The sequence below is a fragment of the Cervus canadensis genome, chromosome 12 (genome assembly GCF_019320065.1).
Source record: "Cervus canadensis isolate Bull #8, Minnesota chromosome 12, ASM1932006v1, whole genome shotgun sequence".
Lineage (NCBI taxonomy): Eukaryota > Metazoa > Chordata > Mammalia > Artiodactyla > Cervidae > Cervus > Cervus canadensis.
The window spans coordinates 8,348,948-8,366,819 of NC_057397.1; the positions used below are offsets into that span (position 1 = coordinate 8,348,948).

The 17,872-nt window shown below is 40.4% G+C and overlaps 1 protein-coding gene across 1 annotated transcript in view; it reads left to right on the forward strand.

Annotated features, from left to right (window-relative positions):
• LOC122451337 (cyclin-Y-like protein 1) overlaps positions 1-17,667 on the forward strand; it is a 37,664-nt gene extending 19,997 nt beyond the window's left edge. The window contains exons 5-10 of the mRNA XM_043484104.1: positions 3,871-3,906; positions 6,046-6,097; positions 6,942-7,064; positions 10,939-11,099; positions 14,312-14,474; positions 15,596-17,667. Coding sequence (XP_043340039.1) covers positions 3,871-3,906; positions 6,046-6,097; positions 6,942-7,064; positions 10,939-11,099; positions 14,312-14,474; positions 15,596-15,709 — 649 coding nt within the window. The 3' untranslated portion in view covers positions 15,710-17,667. The remainder of the gene's footprint in view (positions 1-3,870; positions 3,907-6,045; positions 6,098-6,941; positions 7,065-10,938; positions 11,100-14,311; positions 14,475-15,595) is intronic.
• Positions 17,668-17,872: the final 205 nt, after the last annotated feature.

The window sequence follows — 17,872 nt, forward strand, 5'->3', positions numbered from 1 at the left end:
GGTAGCTTGATAGGGATTGCATTGAATCTATAGACTGCTTTGGGTAGAATAGCCATTTTGACAATATTGATTCTTCCAATCCATGAACACGGTATGTTTCTCCATCTGTTTGTGTCCTCTTTGATCTCTTTCATCAGTGTTTTATAGTTTTCTATGTATAGGTCTTTTGTTTCTTTAGGTAGATATACTCCTAAGTATTTTATTCTTTTTGTTGCAATGGTGAATGGTATTGTTTCCTTAATTTCTCTTTCTGTTTTCTCATTGTTAGTATATAGGAATGCAAGGGATTTTCGTGTGTTAATTTTATATCCTGCAACTTTACTATATTCATTGATTAGCTCTAGTAATTTTCTGGTAGAGTCTTTAGGGTTTTCTATGTAGAGGATCATGTCATCTGCAAACAGCGAGAGTTTCACTTCTTCTTTTCCTATCTGGATTCTGAAACTAGAACACTTTCTAACACCATACACAAAAATAAACTCAAAATGGATTAAAGATCTAAATGTAAGACCAGAAACTATAAAACTCCTAGAGGAGAACATAGGCAAAACACTCTCCGACATAAATCACAGCAAGATCCTCTATGACCCACCTCCCAGAATATTGGAAATAAAAGCAAAAATAAACAAATGGGACCTAATGAAACTTAAAAGCTTTTGCACAACAAAGGAAACTATAAGTAAGGTGAAAAGACAGCCCTCAGATTGGGAGAAAATAATAGCAAATGAAGAAACAGACAAAGGATTAATCTCAAAAATATACAAGCAACTCCTGCAGCTCAATTCCAGAAAAATAAATGACCCAATCAAAAAATGGGCCAAAGAACTAAACAGACATTTCTCCAAAGAAGACATACAGATGGCTAACAAACACATGAAAAGATGCTCAACATCACTCATTATCAGAGAAATGCAAATCAAAACCACAATGAGGTACCATTACACGCCAGTCAGGATGGCTGCTATCCAAAAGTCTACAAGCAATAAATGCTGGAGAGGGTGTGGAGAAAAGGGAACCCTCTTACACTGTTGGTGGGAATGCAAACTAGTACAGCCGCTATGGAAAACAGTGTGGAGATTTCTTAAAAAACTGGAAATGGAACTGCCATATGACCCAGCAATCCCACTTCTGGGCATACACACTGAGGAAACCAGATCTGAAAGAGACACGTGCACCCAATGTTCATCACAGCACTGTTTATAATAGCCAGGACATGGAAGCAACCTAGATGCCCATCAGCAGATGAATGGATAAGGAAGCTGTGGTACATATACACCATGGAATATTACTCAGCCGTTAAAAAGAATTCATTTGAATCAGTTCTAATGAGATGGATGAAACTGGAGCCCCTTATACAGAGTGAAGTGAGCCAGAAAGATAAAGACCATTACAGCATACTAACACATATATATGGAATTTAGAAATATGGTAACGACAACCCTATATGCAAAAACAGAAAAAGAGACACAGAAGTACAGAACAGACTTTTGAACTCTCTGGGAGAAGGTGAGGGTGGGATGTTTCGAAAGAACAGCATGTATATTATCTATGGTGAAACAGGTCACCAGCCCAGGTGGGATGCATGAGACAAAGTGCTCGGGCCTGGTGCACTGGGAAGACCCAGAGGAATCGGGTGGAGAGGGAGGTGGGAGGGGGGGATCGGGATGGGGAATACGTGTAAATCTATTGCTGATTCATATCAATGTATGACAAAACCCACTGAAAAAATAAATAAAATTTAAAAAAAATATATTAGTATCCTTATCATTAATTTTACTTTTCTGTCTTAAAAGTATAATTAGCTTATAAATTTAATTTAATTTTTAATGTGCAAGGCTTTTTATTTTTTAGCTATTTAAATGATCAGTAACTTCTAACTTTAATTAAAAACAACCAGTTCACAATCATAATAATGTAACTTTCTTATAATATTAGTTTCGGTCAAATCGTATTTCAACAAAAACTGAGCCCCATTGCTCTTTAAAGTCCTGAGTTTTGGCACTTCTCTCGTAATCACTGAATGTTTTTATTCAGCCAAGACTCTAAATCTGTGGGTTAAAAACTACTCTCACTGTGGCTAGACTCACAGCTTCTTTTGAATTCAAAAGAGCCTGATGTTCCAGTATATAATTCAGAAGTAGTTTTAAAGATTAACCTTGCTCAGACAAGTAGGTTTCATGCTTTTTATTCTCAACCTAGTCTTAGTGTTTGGAAATAAAGTAAATTTTTTTCTCATTAAGTTTTAAAAATGACCATTCACATTCATTATTGATGAAATAAAGGTTTACTGAGAAAATTAATAGGGCAAATTGGCTTTTAGGAATGATCTTGAAAAATACGATGGGATTAGTTTTCATTTGGGGTAGGTGAGCCTTATTAGAATCACTTGTGCAACTTTTTCAAGATGTATGTCTCTGAACACATACATGAATTCCACCTTTCCTCCCTGCCCTCAAGACACAGTCTGTGGGTCTATCTGCCTCTCTGTCCCTGTGTCTCTTTCTCTCACACACACACCCCTTTTGACAAGCTGAGGAATGATGTGTGAGGCATGATTTCATAGACAAAAGCATCCTGAGAGATTCTGATCTTAACCCTGACTCATTCATTCCTAGACTTGGCTGCACGTTGCAGTCACCTGGGGAGCTTTAAATACAATCCTGTTGCCCAGGTCGTACCTAATGCAGTTAAATCAGAACATTTTGAAGCAGAAGCCAGGCAGTGTTTAAAGCGTCCCGGGTAATCCAGTGTGCAGCTGACCTTGGGAACCACTCTCTGCTTTGAGGGTAGGAGAAAGAGAACTACTTCTGATAACTGGTGGGACGTTGAGTAAGTCAATTTTAAGCCTTGATTCTCTTATTTGTAAAATGGGTTAAGTATCATATTAGGTTCAGTTGCCCTTTTTATCGTGTAACTTTTAATTCTGTGACTTTAAAATCAATTTGAAGAAACTTTGAAGCACTATAGAAGTATCCATCTTTGATGCTAACAGTGTTACAGGCCTTTCTGCAAATGCTAAGATTCTATAGAGGAGTTACAAAATTCAGATTTGCCTTCTCTCTATTATTTTGAGTTTCATTTTAGATACTGAGAACAAAGGGAAGCAAATAACTTAACCAGAGAACCCCTTAATTGCCTAATACACAGCATCTGTGAATAACTTAGGGCTATAGTAGTGTAAAAACTATCTGAGGACTTGTACCTGTTGGTTAGTTAATACTTTATTTAAAATAATGTGGAAATACCTGTCATTAATAGTGTACTGTGTTGTATTGTGCTGCCTTATTAGCAGTGCTTATTTCAGGATAACTAGGCCTATCATCAATTTTGTGACTATAAAATTTTGCTATTAAATTTTCTAATAATTATGTGTGAAAGTGATTTTAAATCCATTTTATTTGATATGGAGCACTTGTATTACTTACTTTTAGAGAAATAATGGAAAATAGATGTGTTAGGGGGACTACCGAACGGAATCAACTGAAATGCAGTGCCTAACAAAAAGCCACACGCACAAAATCTGTATGGCTTAAATTTAACCATGTGGATAGATGATGTAACTTGTATGGGATGAAAGATTCTGTGCATAGAAGGACAAATGACCGGGGAAATATGTAAGAATTTATATATTATAATAATCAACCCAAACATGTCTTCTAAGAGCACATCTATATTTTGGGTCTCCTAATTTTGCTAAAAGCCAAAGAACCTAAAACATGGGGGATACCACCTATGGGTACTGCTCTGAATTAGGGGGTGTGGGGGCCACCGGGCATCTGGATGGTCTTACCTCTCTACCAACCCTTTAAAATGTCTTCAGGCCTAATGTGATAAAAACCAATTATTACAATATTTTTTTTTCCTCCACAGGGTGAGCTTAGAAATATATAACCACATAAAAAACAGGTGAGCTCTTTTAAAACCTGTCTTGTTATTCCAGCTAATTAATTTACACAGTATCAAGTTTAGTGTTAATAACAATGGACAGTATTAGAGTAAGCTTTTACTGTTAGGAGTCCTTTCATTACAGTATTGAAGTGAATCATTTATTTTTATTTTGAGACTCTTAATTCTTTAAGTTTTATGTGGTTTACATGGATATTTACTGTATTAGAAATTGAAATTTAAAATTTAAAAAATTAAATCCACTGTATGTGAAAACAGGCTTTCCTCAGCACTGCTGAAGTTCTGAGCCGGATGAGGCTTTGGCGTGGGGTGCCACCCTGTGTGCCGCAGAGTGTTTAGCAGCACCCCGGCCTCTGCTCTGTAGGTGCAAGTAAGGTGTTCTGCTTCTCTCCACATTAGGACAGGAACACTGTCTCCTGAGGGATGAGATCACCATCTGACTGGGGACCCCAGTGTTTAACATAAGTCATTTTTTTAATGAAAAATAACCATTTTCCACAACAAAATAGTGGAGAGGATAGTATCTCATTAATAGGAGACAGTTGATTCTCATGTCAACATTGTCTTCAGTCATTTGCTTTGAAGAAGCAATATGAAGATCCAGCTACATGCAGACATATAGTTGGGAAAAGGTGAATTTTTAAAGCCTTGAGATAATTGGACATATTCTTTGATACTGTCCCCAAAATCCACATGTGCCAGTTTATTAAATTAGTTAAGATGGAGTTCCAAGTCATTATCAGTGAACTTGAGGTAGATACTATGTTAAATTAATGCCCATTGATCTGTCATGCATACTGAGTGGATCTTTTTATCTGTACATGATTTTATATTATACATTGTCATTTGCAAAGTATTGGTTCACATGTCTTCAGACAGTGTCAAAAACTCACTCTTGTTAGTATCACTACCAGTCTTATCAGGAAAGTCTTTAAGTATTGATAAATCAAGCTCACCATAAATAACACACTGGAAGGTACAAATTTTCCAAAAATCCTAATATTTTTAGCTTGATGGTTTGAATTTTATCATTGGCAACAAATAGTTTAGAGTTTTCTTTGAAGTGACAGGCTCACTTTGTTCATTTTTGAAAAAATGACTGTCAATTGGCGTTTCATGAAAAAAGTGGTTTAAATATGATGTTCTAGGGGGAAGAAAGTGACTTGGTTACCAGTAAGTTACAAATGCTCTTCCTTAGCACAGCCATATTTCAGTCCATACAAGCGCTTAATGCATACTTTCCGCTTACTCAGAATATGAAGAAGAAGAGTAAAGGTTTAAGAACACTTAATTTTTACTCTTTCATCATGGATGTTCTTAAGTGAAGCAGATTTTTTACATTCATTTGGCCAGGAATAAGTGAATGACTTCTAATTTAGTTTCATACCACTGCCTTGATTCACACTCAGAAATGAGCAATTTTACCCACTTTTGCTTTTATACAATCATAGTTAAGTGTCAAACAGGGTAAAGGCAGGTGATGTCTTGGTATTCTTATAAAACACGTTTTGACCTCTTGGACTTACAGGATTTCTGAAGAGGGGCCAGGGGAGATTCCTATAGAGGCCTATAGACCACATTTGCAGAACTACTGTTTAAATGGGCACAGTGTAGTAGTGTGGTGGAATTTAAAAGAAAAAGCCTGGTCTCTCTTAAAAGACAATTAAAATTTTTAACTCAAACTATTTAAAAGAGACAAGAAGAAATAAACAATAAGAATATAATATGAAGAACAAAAGCGGGGTGGAGACAAGAAAAAATCATGAATCTCATATTTACATTCATTGAAGTTAGAAGACTTTATTGCCTACTACTACCACTTTATAAAATGTTCTTGTATATTCCATTGTGAGGTTAGTGAAGTGGAAATGTATTGGTCTACGAACATTGCCTGTTAGAAGGGGTCTGTGTGGGTAAAGGCAGCTCTGGCTGGTTATAGAAGAGATTTCATGCAACTTGGTGTGCTGAGTATAAAATAGGTCAGAAAACCTTTCTAAGGGCAGAATCCAGGAGAATATGTAAAACTGTTTGCTTTATTAAGGTTAAGCTTCCTCTACTCCTCTCTCTACTTTTAGCAGATATTTTACTAAGCTAGTAACTCCTGAATTAATTTTTAAAATACACATTCTTATTTTATAGAGATTCTAATAGGTCCTTGGACATTTTTGATGAGAGATCACATCCACTCACAGTAAGTGTCACTTTTATTGAAGGTGTATTTTTCTCTTATTACAGTTGTGTTTATTTCATGCTGATTTGCTTTGAAATTAATTACTAGAAGAAAATTATTGCCTCCAGCTCAAAGCCAAGATTGTCTTCCTTTAAGTCTTCTTCCCCCACCCCATATTATGTCAAGTAATTTTACCAAAAGCATGTTGTGTCAGGGGTGTGACTGATAAGAACCAAGTTACGCTTTGTATGACGAATGAGCAGGTAAGTAAACATACACAAGCAACAGAAAATGTAGGTTTTTAAAGGATGATTTTCCATAGCGTCACACAATATAAACATTTCCTAACACATATGTAAGACCTCTAAGGAGAAAATTTAAAAACTGTTTAAATTTTAAACTAATTAAAATGACAGGGTTTAAAAACTCACTTCTTCAGGTGCTCAGTAGACACATGTGACTGGTGACCGCTGTGTAAGAGAGCACACTCTTAGAGCCTCTGGTTACAGGACACTGGAAAGGTGTTTTCATAGTTGACTGCAGAAAAGTCTGATGACGTACAATGATCAGCAAGACTTTGAGCCTAAAAATAGTTTGCATTTGGTTAGAATTCTTTGGGGAAGAAGGTGAAAATACATTTTCTGAGGTTGTGCTTGCATTTTTCTTTAATGAATGGTAGTGAGTATTGAATCACTATGGTACTTTAGGATCCAATTGTTTATATTTAAAAGACTACAAGATATGTCACCTAGTCAAAATTATTTTAAGTAGCACGTGGGCCCACGTGTGAAGATTGCTATCTTGAGGGTACTTTTAAGTATTTTTCTTCAGTGGATACTTAACACTGTGTTTTTTCTTCTTTCAGCGAGAAAGGGTTCCGGAGGAGTACTTTCAGCATGATCCTGAACCCAAATACATCTACAGATTTGTGTATGCTCTCTTCAGTGCCGCCCAGCTGGCTACTATTAAATGTGCAATAGTGACTTTGGTAATATATTTTTCTCTTAATAGAAGCATCTCTAGAAATTTTTTTCTTGTACAGAAGGTATGGGCCTGTTTTTCAAATGAAAGTAGGTTCCTGAAATGATCATCAGAACTTTATTAAAGAGAAATGTATCAAAAGGAATGAAAACATACAGATTTGAGCTTTAGTAATCATCATGATTTAAAATGTTGCCACTGCTTTTCTCATCACAAAACAATTGATGTTAAAGGCAGCAGGAGAGACTTCTGGTTTCTCCTTCCACACCTCAGGATGCATGCACACACAGGGCACACAGGCGCACACCGGCAAAGTGTGCTGGGTGGTAGGATGGAGGCGATCACTGAACTTCCTGGCCCACGGCAGGTGTAGATTCAGTGTGTTTCTGAGTCTCAGGCTGTGTTGCCTAGGCAGTGTGATGTGTGTCTTGATTGAGACTGACTGCCTTCACCTCCCTGACCTTGGACGACAGTGTTAACCATCTCTACTGTCCCCTGGTGCCGGCGTGTGAAGGTACCCAGGACTGGGGTGTCAGCAGTGCTTGGAAAGGCTTTACTCAGGTTAGCCTGCCGAGCTCCAGCTATGTGAGGACCTTTCTGTCATCCATACTGAATTCCTGTGGTAAGATTTCATCATTTGACTAATACATCATATTCAGCTGAGAGGTCGTTGGGATTGCCTAACTCCTCCCTATAGCAAACCCATAGGGGAAGGTCAGCTGCATGGTCTGGAGGGAGGGCCTGCGTCCACCGCTGCCCGCGCCCCTGCAGGCAGAGTGTAGGAGAGGAGGCTTCCCCTCAGTGGGCCCGGGTCAGACGCAGGCCTTTTCTTGGAGCTGCGAGCCAGGTACAGGGCTCAGTTGGCATGTGCTTGAGAGAGGCGGGAGTGGCGCTGGCACGTGGAGAGCTGGGAAATGCAGGCAGGAGAGGGTGTGTGGGTTGGAAGAGGGGCATTTCTTTGTAGACAAGTTAAGCCCGATGGACCTGTGAGACAGCAGAGTGACAGTGTCTAGCAGTCATTTGACTGTATGGGATTGGAGCCCGAAGCTGAGCAAGAGGCAGGGAATTACGTGTAGCTGTTCAAATGCAGAGAAAGTACGTTAAATAAAAGTTGAGGAGAAGATAGATCTGTGGGGACTGTCAGCACTCACAGGACACATCCCCAGAGGAGTGGCCGGAGTGGTAGGAAACCCAGGACAGAATCAGAAGAGCTGCCAGGAGAGCTTGAAGAAGGAGAGCATGGTGCACGTGCTGAGTGCTGCCAAGGAACTCCTTAGGGCATACATGGGCACCAGATGCCTGCCCGTGTCACGGTTCTAAGTGCTGGGCATAGAGGAGAGTTCTTGCCTTTCTGAGGTAAGTATAGCAGACATAAGGGTTTTGTTTTTCTCTAGTTTTTATGGAGTATGGTTCATTTACAGTGTGTGTAAGTATCGGGTGTACCACAGAGTGTAAGACTTTTTAAAATGAGTATTTTTAAAAAGATGACTGTTTGAAGTAGTAGTGAAAGCTAGAAAGAGAAAGCAAGGTAAAGGGATGGAGAGATTCGAGGGGCTTCCCTGGTGGCTCAGACAGGAAGCAGTCTGCCTGCAGTGCAGGAGACTTGGGTTCCATCCCTGGTTTGGGAAGATCCCCTGGAGAAGGGAGTGGCAACCCACTGCAGTATTCTTGCCTGGAGAATTCCCCATGGACAGAGGAGCCAGACGGGTCCATGGGGTCACAGAGTCAGACACGACTGAGCGACTTAACACATGCACGCTAGAAAGACCAGGAAGAGCCTCTTTACAGAGGTGAGATCTGAACCAGGACCTGGCTGGACTGAGGAAGATGAGGGGCCTGAGAGCACAGGCAGGGGGCAGAGCACGAGGCGCAGACAGGAGCGGGTTCTGTGCTGAGGGGTCAGCAGGGTGCCGCTGTGATCAGAGTAGGGAATGAGGGAAGGCACAGGCAATGAGGGCACAGAAGGACGATGGCATCTCACCCAGGGCCTCGTGACTAGCAGGCCACAGAAGTGACCTGTTTGATGGGAGAGCCCTGGCAGATGTTGAGCAGGCCCGTGAAGTGCACTTAATCTGAGAGGCTCTCCTGGCTGCTCTGGGGAGAACAGACTGTGGTTGGCTTTCAGTGGAAGCAGAGAAGTTAGGAGGCAATGGCAGTGATAGAAGCCAGAAGTGACGGACAGAAGAGCAGAGCCGGCAGGTGACCAGTGAAAGTGGAGATAAGAATTCCCAACAGATGGTAGTGAGATAACTCAAGTGGAGGTCTTTGGTCCCGGCAGCCAGGCGTGTGGCAGTGTCTCTCAGCTCTGAGGGCAGGCCTGGGGAGTGGGGCGCTGTGATGAAGAGTGCTGGCTGTTTGTCATGAAGGCAGCAGTGACCATGCCTCAGTAGTTTCAGGGGGGCAGTGGCGGCCAGGGGCAGACTAGATGGGCTAAGGAGAGGATGGGTCATGAGGAGCCAGTGTCAGAACATTTCCTGAAGGAAGTGTTCTAAGGGGTGGTGACGGATGGGCTGAGAACATGTAAGAAAACATTGGAGAAAATCTCTGACAGAGAGGGGGTTGTTCAAGAAGAGATGAATTGTGGGAACAGTGTTCTGCAGAAATGAGAGGTGGGACTGACTTCATTCATAGAAGAGTTAGCTTCAGGGAAAAGAAAGAAGTGTAACTTCCACTGAGACAGGAGGGCAAGTGGTGTAAATGAGACCAGGTTTGCCTTTATAAAGTGAAGCTGAGAGGAAGCTGAGGGACTGCCCCTAAGGCTGAACTGCCTCTGTCAGTGCCATAATACAGCAGAGGGGCGGACCCTGCGGGAGACTCGTTCTTGGAGAGTACTGGCGCGTGTGGAGTTCTCTGGGGAGTGGGGTGCAGAAGTTCACTAAGAGTATATAATCTCAGTAACCGTGTTTGAAACACAATTGAGTTTGGAGAGCTTTGGCAGATCGGAGCTGTCAGTCTGATAACGGGACATTTTTCTTTTTGTCAAATGGCATATATTTTCTTCTGCAGAGGTAACACCATCACAACTTATGTCTTTAGTCTTTACTCAGCTGTTAACTTGGTCTGGTTCTTTATAGAATAGCCATTTGACACATATAAAAGAAGCCATGAAGTCATCTCACAAACTACCTGGCAGATTTAGAGGAGCCCCAGGGATTCAGACATCGGCAGCTCTTAACCACCTTAGAACCAAACAAATTGACTAAGTTGCAGAATATGTAAGACCAGTGAGTTATGAAATAATGGAGATGTGAAAAATCGGGGTGTGAACAAAGAGCTCTTTGTGCGTGAATCTTCCCTGAAGAGGCCCTGAGTGTAAAGCACAGCTGCTCCGTGCTGCCTGCCCTGTGGGGCGCAGCAAGGAGGCTCCTTGACCTGGGAGGCTCCTTGACCACCAGTTATTATCTTCAAGTTCACCCTCTGAAGAGAAGATAAAGAAATGCTCAGTCTTACCAGAGTTTTACATACTCAAGCTTTATGTAAAATTGCCACGTACCCACCACCAGTATGGTAGGTACATTGCACACGGTAGGCACTCAAGCATTTACTGAACGGTTGAATCAATGCTGGGCCATACGTGCTGCCTTTTACAAGTGGGAAGGTAATAACACAATGCCTGTCTTTAGAATGCTGAGATGTCCTTTCATTCCTGCGACCAAAATTGGGTTGGAAATTCACATGGGCAGAGTAGAAATACCAGACTGACAGAAATATTTGCCTTACAACTGTGACCTGGCCTTTGGCCTTGGCTGGCCAAGCAAAAGTCTCTGTAGAACCAAAGAATAAAAGATATGTTAAAAACAGATGAAACCTATCATTCCTAACAATTCTATGACAGCTTTTAAACTGAACTAAAATCAAAGGTCAGTCCTCTACTTTTGCAGGTTTACTTAGAAAGGCTTTTAACTTATGCTGAGATCGACCTTTGCCCCACTAACTGGAAAAGAATTGTTTTGGGAGCCATTCTTCTTGCCTCCAAGATTTGGGACGATAAGGCTATTTCGGACTACTGCCAGATCCTAAAGGACATTACACTTGAGGACATGTGAGTTTGTAAGGTTACGGTGAACTGTCTAACCATTTTCCAATACCTTATTTGCTCCCATAAAGTTTACAGCTTAAGAAATGTTACATTTTAAGAAATGTTACATTGTGCAGAGAGCTGAATTAGGTATAAATATAAAATTAGACTTCTTTCTGTCTAGCTGTAGTATAACCATTTGTATTTCCCATCATTAATTAGTTAAATCTTGGTGTGTTACTGTTGTAATATTCTGCTTGATAAATTGAAATTACTTTTCTGGTGGTTTTTGCCATTTTACAAGCTCACTACCAGAACAACATGATGCAGTAAATAACTTCACGTCTTTCTTAAAGCTGTCTACCAGGTCCAGTCTGTTTTTAAGAGACACATGTCTGGCCTTGGAAGTTAAGTGGTCACTGCTGAGATCTTAGCACCTCCAGACTACTGAGGTTATAACTTCAACTTGAGTCACACATTGTATGTTTGTTTTTGCAGGTCTTTTCTTTTGTAATCTGAGGTTGTCTCTAAGGTTCTGTTGTTACGGAAACCATGATGTACAGATGACCAAATAGAAAGGTTTCAGATCTCTGTGTTCTGTCTCCTCCACTGTCAGGAGTGTTCCCCATGTTTAGAAGTAGGTCTGCTGAGTTAGGAAACTCCTTTGTCTCAGATAGCCCAGGAAGTGTCAGTGGGGCCTCACCCGGGGCACTCAGCAACCACAGTGGTACTTGGTGGGGCCTCGAGTTAACTTGGGGGGTTCCTCACAGATGGCATGCTCCCATGGGCGTGAAACATCAGGCTTGCTGTCTGGCTGCAGGGAAGGGCCTCGAGGGTGGGAGGCAGCAGGAACCAGAGAGGTATTTGCAGCAGACTCTAGAAGTGCTCACTTGACAGGAAAAATGTCCTTGTGGGTGGCATTTAGGAAAACGTAAAGGGGCACCTCTTTATTATACTGAACAGCAGAGGACGATCAAGGTCATGGCAGGCAGTGGCAAGAGTTTGTTCCCTTTGCCCCTGACTCTTAATTCAGATTTACCAAAGTGCATATTTACAACTGAAGCAAAGAAGCTTGTGACTAAGAGAAGGGACCAGTGATTGTTGGTAGCTGTCAAAGTGGCTTTTGGTGAAAATGTCCACTTTGATGATAGAAAGTGTCATGGTGATATTGCTGGTAGCCACCTTAGTGTTACGGCAGATAATTCGAGATAAGTAGAAGTACTTTTGGAATTTGTAGAAACTAAGGTGACGTTGAGCACCACTATCATCCATCTTTAAACTGGTTCCTTGAAGGAAGGAAAATGTGTAATCATAAACACCAGGTCTGCCATGATGGCAGCTGAAATTTTCTCAGAACCTGCAGCTAAGCTGACGGGGGCTCTGGGTCCAGTTACAGCATCAGAGAACATGCAGGGAAGTGTGTGGATGTTCATAGATGTGAGCCCAATAGCACTGATGGCAGTGTCTAGCTACAGGAAGAAGCTAATTGTAAACAGCCCTTTTCTGTGTACAACAGAATCACCAGGAGCTATGTTCGTAATAGGTTGCTTTTGTTTATGATCTTTGGAAACTGGAAAGCATTACAGCCAAGTGTTCAAGTCACATTTGTCTCATCCCCCTGCTGTTGGCTGCTATTTGTAATGGTCTCATTTTGAGTCTAAATTGAAAAATTGGCATCTATCAGCTTTTCCTTAAAAGTTTTCTAACATTCATGTATCTTGTTTGAATATATTGAGCAGCTGCTGTTCAGAAAATTTGCTGCACCTATAAATGGCATGCTCTTCAGTCATCTAGTCATTTAAAAAAAAAAAAAACGCAGAAGCGTATTCTGTAGTTCTAATGCCTTTTTCTTCAGTAAGTAAAGCTCTGTTAATAGACATGTTAATCCTATGAAGTACTGTATTTCCACACAATTAAAATGTATTAGTGGAAGAGAATATAAAAGGGATAGTGAAGTGCATTTATTCCCATAATAAATTAAGTCCTCATTAGCTGATTATCAAAACATTATCTGTTTTACATTTCTATAGACTTATGGCCATATGAACAGGAAATTAATTTTGGAGGTAGGTTCAGTTAGGTTTAAAGTTCAGCAAATGAGAAACCTCATTTCTGCTCACACTCTGCTCTCCATGCAGGAGAACATCAAACATTTGATGACTTACCAATGGATAAAATATTAACACTTTAAAACCAGGAAACAAATATTTTGAAAAATAAGTCACTTTCATTTGTCTGGGTATTTATCATTTGTATATAATTAACTCTTTAAAGTGATTGCTGTGAAAGTGGTAAGACTTACTCTGATTTTATTTACTTAAACATTAGACAAGCTAATGACTGTGTATGGTCCCACAGGAAAGACCTGCTCCCAGGACCCTACTTTCCCACTTCATTGAATTCGCCCCCTGCGTGCCTATGCACCTTCTGTCCTAGTCAGGGCCGGCGGACAGAGCGCAGGGGGAACTGCTCCATCGGGGTCATTGCTCAGGTGCATTTAGTCTAGCCAAGACGTCTCCCCTTAATCCTACTGCCTCCCATAGCTTGAAAAGTGTATCCCATCCTGTCCCAGGAACACCTTCTGGTCCTACTGGGATTAAGAGGAACAGAAACTTGCATTCTGCCCTTTGCCACAGTCCCCTGCACTGGAGCGGGGGGAGGGGATTCCCTTTCGCATCGCGTGTAGCTTATTTATTTATTTATCTGAGATGAATCCTTGTTGCCTCAAGAGTCTTCTCCCCTCAGAGATAATAGCAGTGGCTCTCCATGGCCCCATTTGTTGCCGTGGTGATGTGCCTACTCCTTTTGTTGGCGTGTCTCTACTTCAATAAGCCCCTTCCTGTTATCTGTGGGAATGTCTGCAAGTTCTCCAGAGCTAGTAAACAGCACACATCATTCCTGTCATCTGATGACTGTAGCGGGGCCGTGTGAGCGAGCGTGGAGCATGAATGCGCAGCTGCACTGATGGAACTCTGAGGAATGAGCCCCCGAGTCAGCAGCATGGGTGCATAAGAGGGCCGTAACCTCCCCCCCTTGTCCCAAACTCCAAGTGCCAGGACGCAGGAAGAACCACCAAGAGCTGTCCCTTGTTTGAACATGAGTGTATTAATCCAGCTGGGGAGCCGTTATTTGTTTCCAAGCTGTATTTAGAGCTGTTGTGGCACAGAATGGGGTTTCTGAAGATAGCCCAGTTGACTAAAATTGTCCTATGTTGGTTTTGTCTTCTCCTCCCCCAGGAATGAGGCGGAACTGCACTTTGTGGAGCTCCTCCAGTTTCATCTTAAGGTTTCCACCAGTGTTTATGCCAGATACTACTTTGACCTTTTCTCCTTAGCAGATGACGACAACCTGAGTTTTCCAATTGCTCCTTTTAGCACAGAAAGAGCACAGAGCCTAGAGGTAAGACTGGGGATTCACTAACTGGGTTTTCTGTCAGCCACCAAAGCCAGCGTCTGTGGCTGACTTACACTCTGCAGTGACTGACAGTTTGCAGAGCTTATTAACCCATTGGCATCTTATTCCCTGTGTCTTTTATGGGTTAGACAGAGATATCACATTATTTTTTTAAAAAAATTACAGATATCTCTTATGTAACCATAATTCAGAATATTTTAAATCAGATTTAATTGTTCTTAATGGTTTTCCATTTGAACCTCCACACTTACATATAACCATACAGGAATAATTCTTATAATTGTGTCCCTAATCATATGTACATTGATAATTACTTACCATTCTTAACTGCCTGAGCTTGTAGTGTGTGTTTGTGTATCACAGTTCAGCCCCATGAGTTTATTAGACCAGAAGCATCAGGGGCTAACCTGTGAGACCTATACTTGGAAATTAGAATGTGGGTTCAGAAACTGGATGTAGAAAGTAGGTGGGTTTTTAATGGAAGTGGTAACATACATGGGATGAAGGAATTTGTAGTAGTGATTTGAAGAGTAATTTGAAGTAGTTTGTGATTTCTGGTGGGTATACAGCAAAATTTACAACTGAAATGAATACATATAAAGTTGACACTTTTTCTGGTACCTTGGTACTTTAGAAATAAGACATTTTTCTACAATAATTTACATGCATGTGAAATAGCACCTTGTAGTGCTTCATCACTAGACCTTTCTTGCCTTCAACACACACCTACCCTCATTAAAATGTTCGTAGTGTAGTAAATAATGAAGACTGAATAGAAGTTGAATAGCTGGGTAAACACTGATTTTGCTCAGGTGTGTTCATTATGCTTAAGGACCTAGTATGTAGGTAACATCATATTGCTGTTAGATGGGGCCTATTTTGGGAACCCAGTTTTTAAATATGTTCCTCCCTGCCCCAGCAATCTCATCATAGCCCTTGAAGAATATTATCTTAGGGAATCAGCAGTGTAGATATGAGCTATCCAAAGTAGCAGCAACTGTCAACCTAAATGAATGCAGATGTGTGGCTTATCAATGCTGCTTTCTTTAAGGTTGGAACTTTTTTCCCCCAATTATACTTATGTTCTATCTGATTGACTTTCTTAGGCCATCTCCAGACTGTGTGAAGACAAATACAAAGTGGGCAGAGTTGCTGTGAGAAGGTCTTTCAGCGCTGATCATTTCATTGGTATTCAGCGCTCCAATGCCATCCTCTCATGAACAGAGAGAGGTGAGGGGTTGTAACATCATGAACCCCTCGTAACAAGGACTGGAGAAATACCACCTCTCCTGCTCAGAAACCAGCAAAGTTAGTATTTCACCCAGAAGAAAGACACTGAATTCAAGAGACTTGCAGACAGCAAAGGTTATGGTCATAGGAAAAAACTGGACCTTGTCAAGACAACACACTCTTCTGTCCTTTTTAATGTAAACAGAGTTACAAAAACCACTCCAAAGCTAAAAGCTCCCAACCCACCCACAGATATTTGCTTACTGTGTAGGCCGATAACTGTGAACTATGTGAGGTTTTTTTAATAGTTTAAATTTTTAGACTTTAAAGACACTAACTGTATAACTTTTACTTTTTCCTATTTTTCTCACCCATATTGCTGCATATTCCTTTAGAATCAGTGCAGTATTGCCGTTCAAACACGGGACTCCTGACAACTCATATAGCCACTTAGGAACAGACTGCTGTAGCACTGTTAGGTTTTGAAGGATTCTTCCTCCCTATTTCATTGAAGCTGCTAGTCATTTTTGGCAATCAGTTTAAACCAAAAAGCTGCTGAATAACACTTGTCATTCAGTTTTTTTGCAAGCACTACTTATTAGCATATTAGCATGTTTGGGATCATAAGCAGAGAAAGTATGTTGTTACCTGCTTCTATTGGGTCCCTGCTGCGTTTCTTGTTAACTCTAATGGTGCTTCTCATTTTCTGATGATTTTCCTCTTTGTTAAATACTTGTATTAAAGGATATTTTCATAATTGCAGCCAACCTGTTAGTCCAGGAATAAGCAGATAGTGAAATAGAAGGTGTCCCAAAAGTCTTGGTGCAATTTTAAGCTTTAATACAGTGTGCTTGGACACTCCAGGACACTGCCGTGGAAGTATAAATGCTACAGACGCAAAATGTGACTTGAAAGTTTACTTGAATTTCTTCTAAACTCATTTGGTTTTGTAAATCTTAGATGTTAAGCTTTTAATTTGAATTTTTTGTTTCAGTCCCTCTTGAAGATGGCAAACAATAGGCTAAAACAAAAGATTAAAATTAAGAGCTTAATGTTTAAAATTTACAAAACTAAATGAGTTTAGAAGAAATTCAAGTAAACTCTCAGGTGATGTTTTGTAAGTTTGTAGCATTTATATTTCTACAAGTATCAAAGCTTCAAATTGCACAAAGACTTCAGGAGGATATCTTGTATCTTTATAGACCTGGCCTCCTCTTTTTAAAATAGTCCTTTGCCTGGCTGGGCTGTTGATCTGCTTGAGCCCGGAAGTTTCTTTTTTATAGGTTTGGTAAAGGAATTACGAACAATAGCATTAGTTATCGATAATAAACTGAAAGGAACTGGACCCTAGTAGTAGTGACAGGGAAGTAAGCGACATGAAACAGCTTTTCTGTTCTGCGTGTTAACCTGGCTGTAGGTGTGTCAGTTCAAGTTGTTACTTGAGGAAAGATAAATCTTAGGAACCCTTACCTCAGGCTTTTTAAAACACAGGGTACCACTTAGCCACCAGGAAGCCCATTAAAAGACAGGGAGGTCCAGTAATCAGTCTTTTAGGAAATTGGTAATGATGTCACCTAAATGTGAAACATTAAAAAAAAAAAGTGTTCTCAACTATGTAAAATCTTTCTCCTACCTTCTCAAACATAATCCTAGGAATTTTGCCTGTAAACAAAGCATTTCTGGGCTATAAATACTTTCTCTCTTTATAGCAAGGCTTCACATTATATTGAGTGCCACAGGTTCCATCATTTTTAAAGGACAGAGACATAAACGATAAATAATGGATATAAAATATTACAGTCTACCACCTCAAAAAATGTTGTTTATGGAGCTTGGAGATTCAAGTATCGATTGCAGTTTTATTTTGAAAAGGATGCTACAACTTGTGTGGTTTTTCTTCCTCATGTTTATATTAAAAGAAAAGAATAAAAGTATTTTAATTAAAATACGTGGCTGTTGTGCACCTTCTCACTGCTCACGTAACATCACGGCTCTGCTTAGCGCAAATGTTCTCAATCCGCTCTGATAGGCAGGCCTGAAAGCATTTTCCGACTACCCATTCAAAAGTTTCTTTGACCGTTGCCTTTAGTTAAGAGGCATTTATTTCTTCGGCTTATGTTCTTTTCAACCAGAAGATAATTTAGTACACTTAA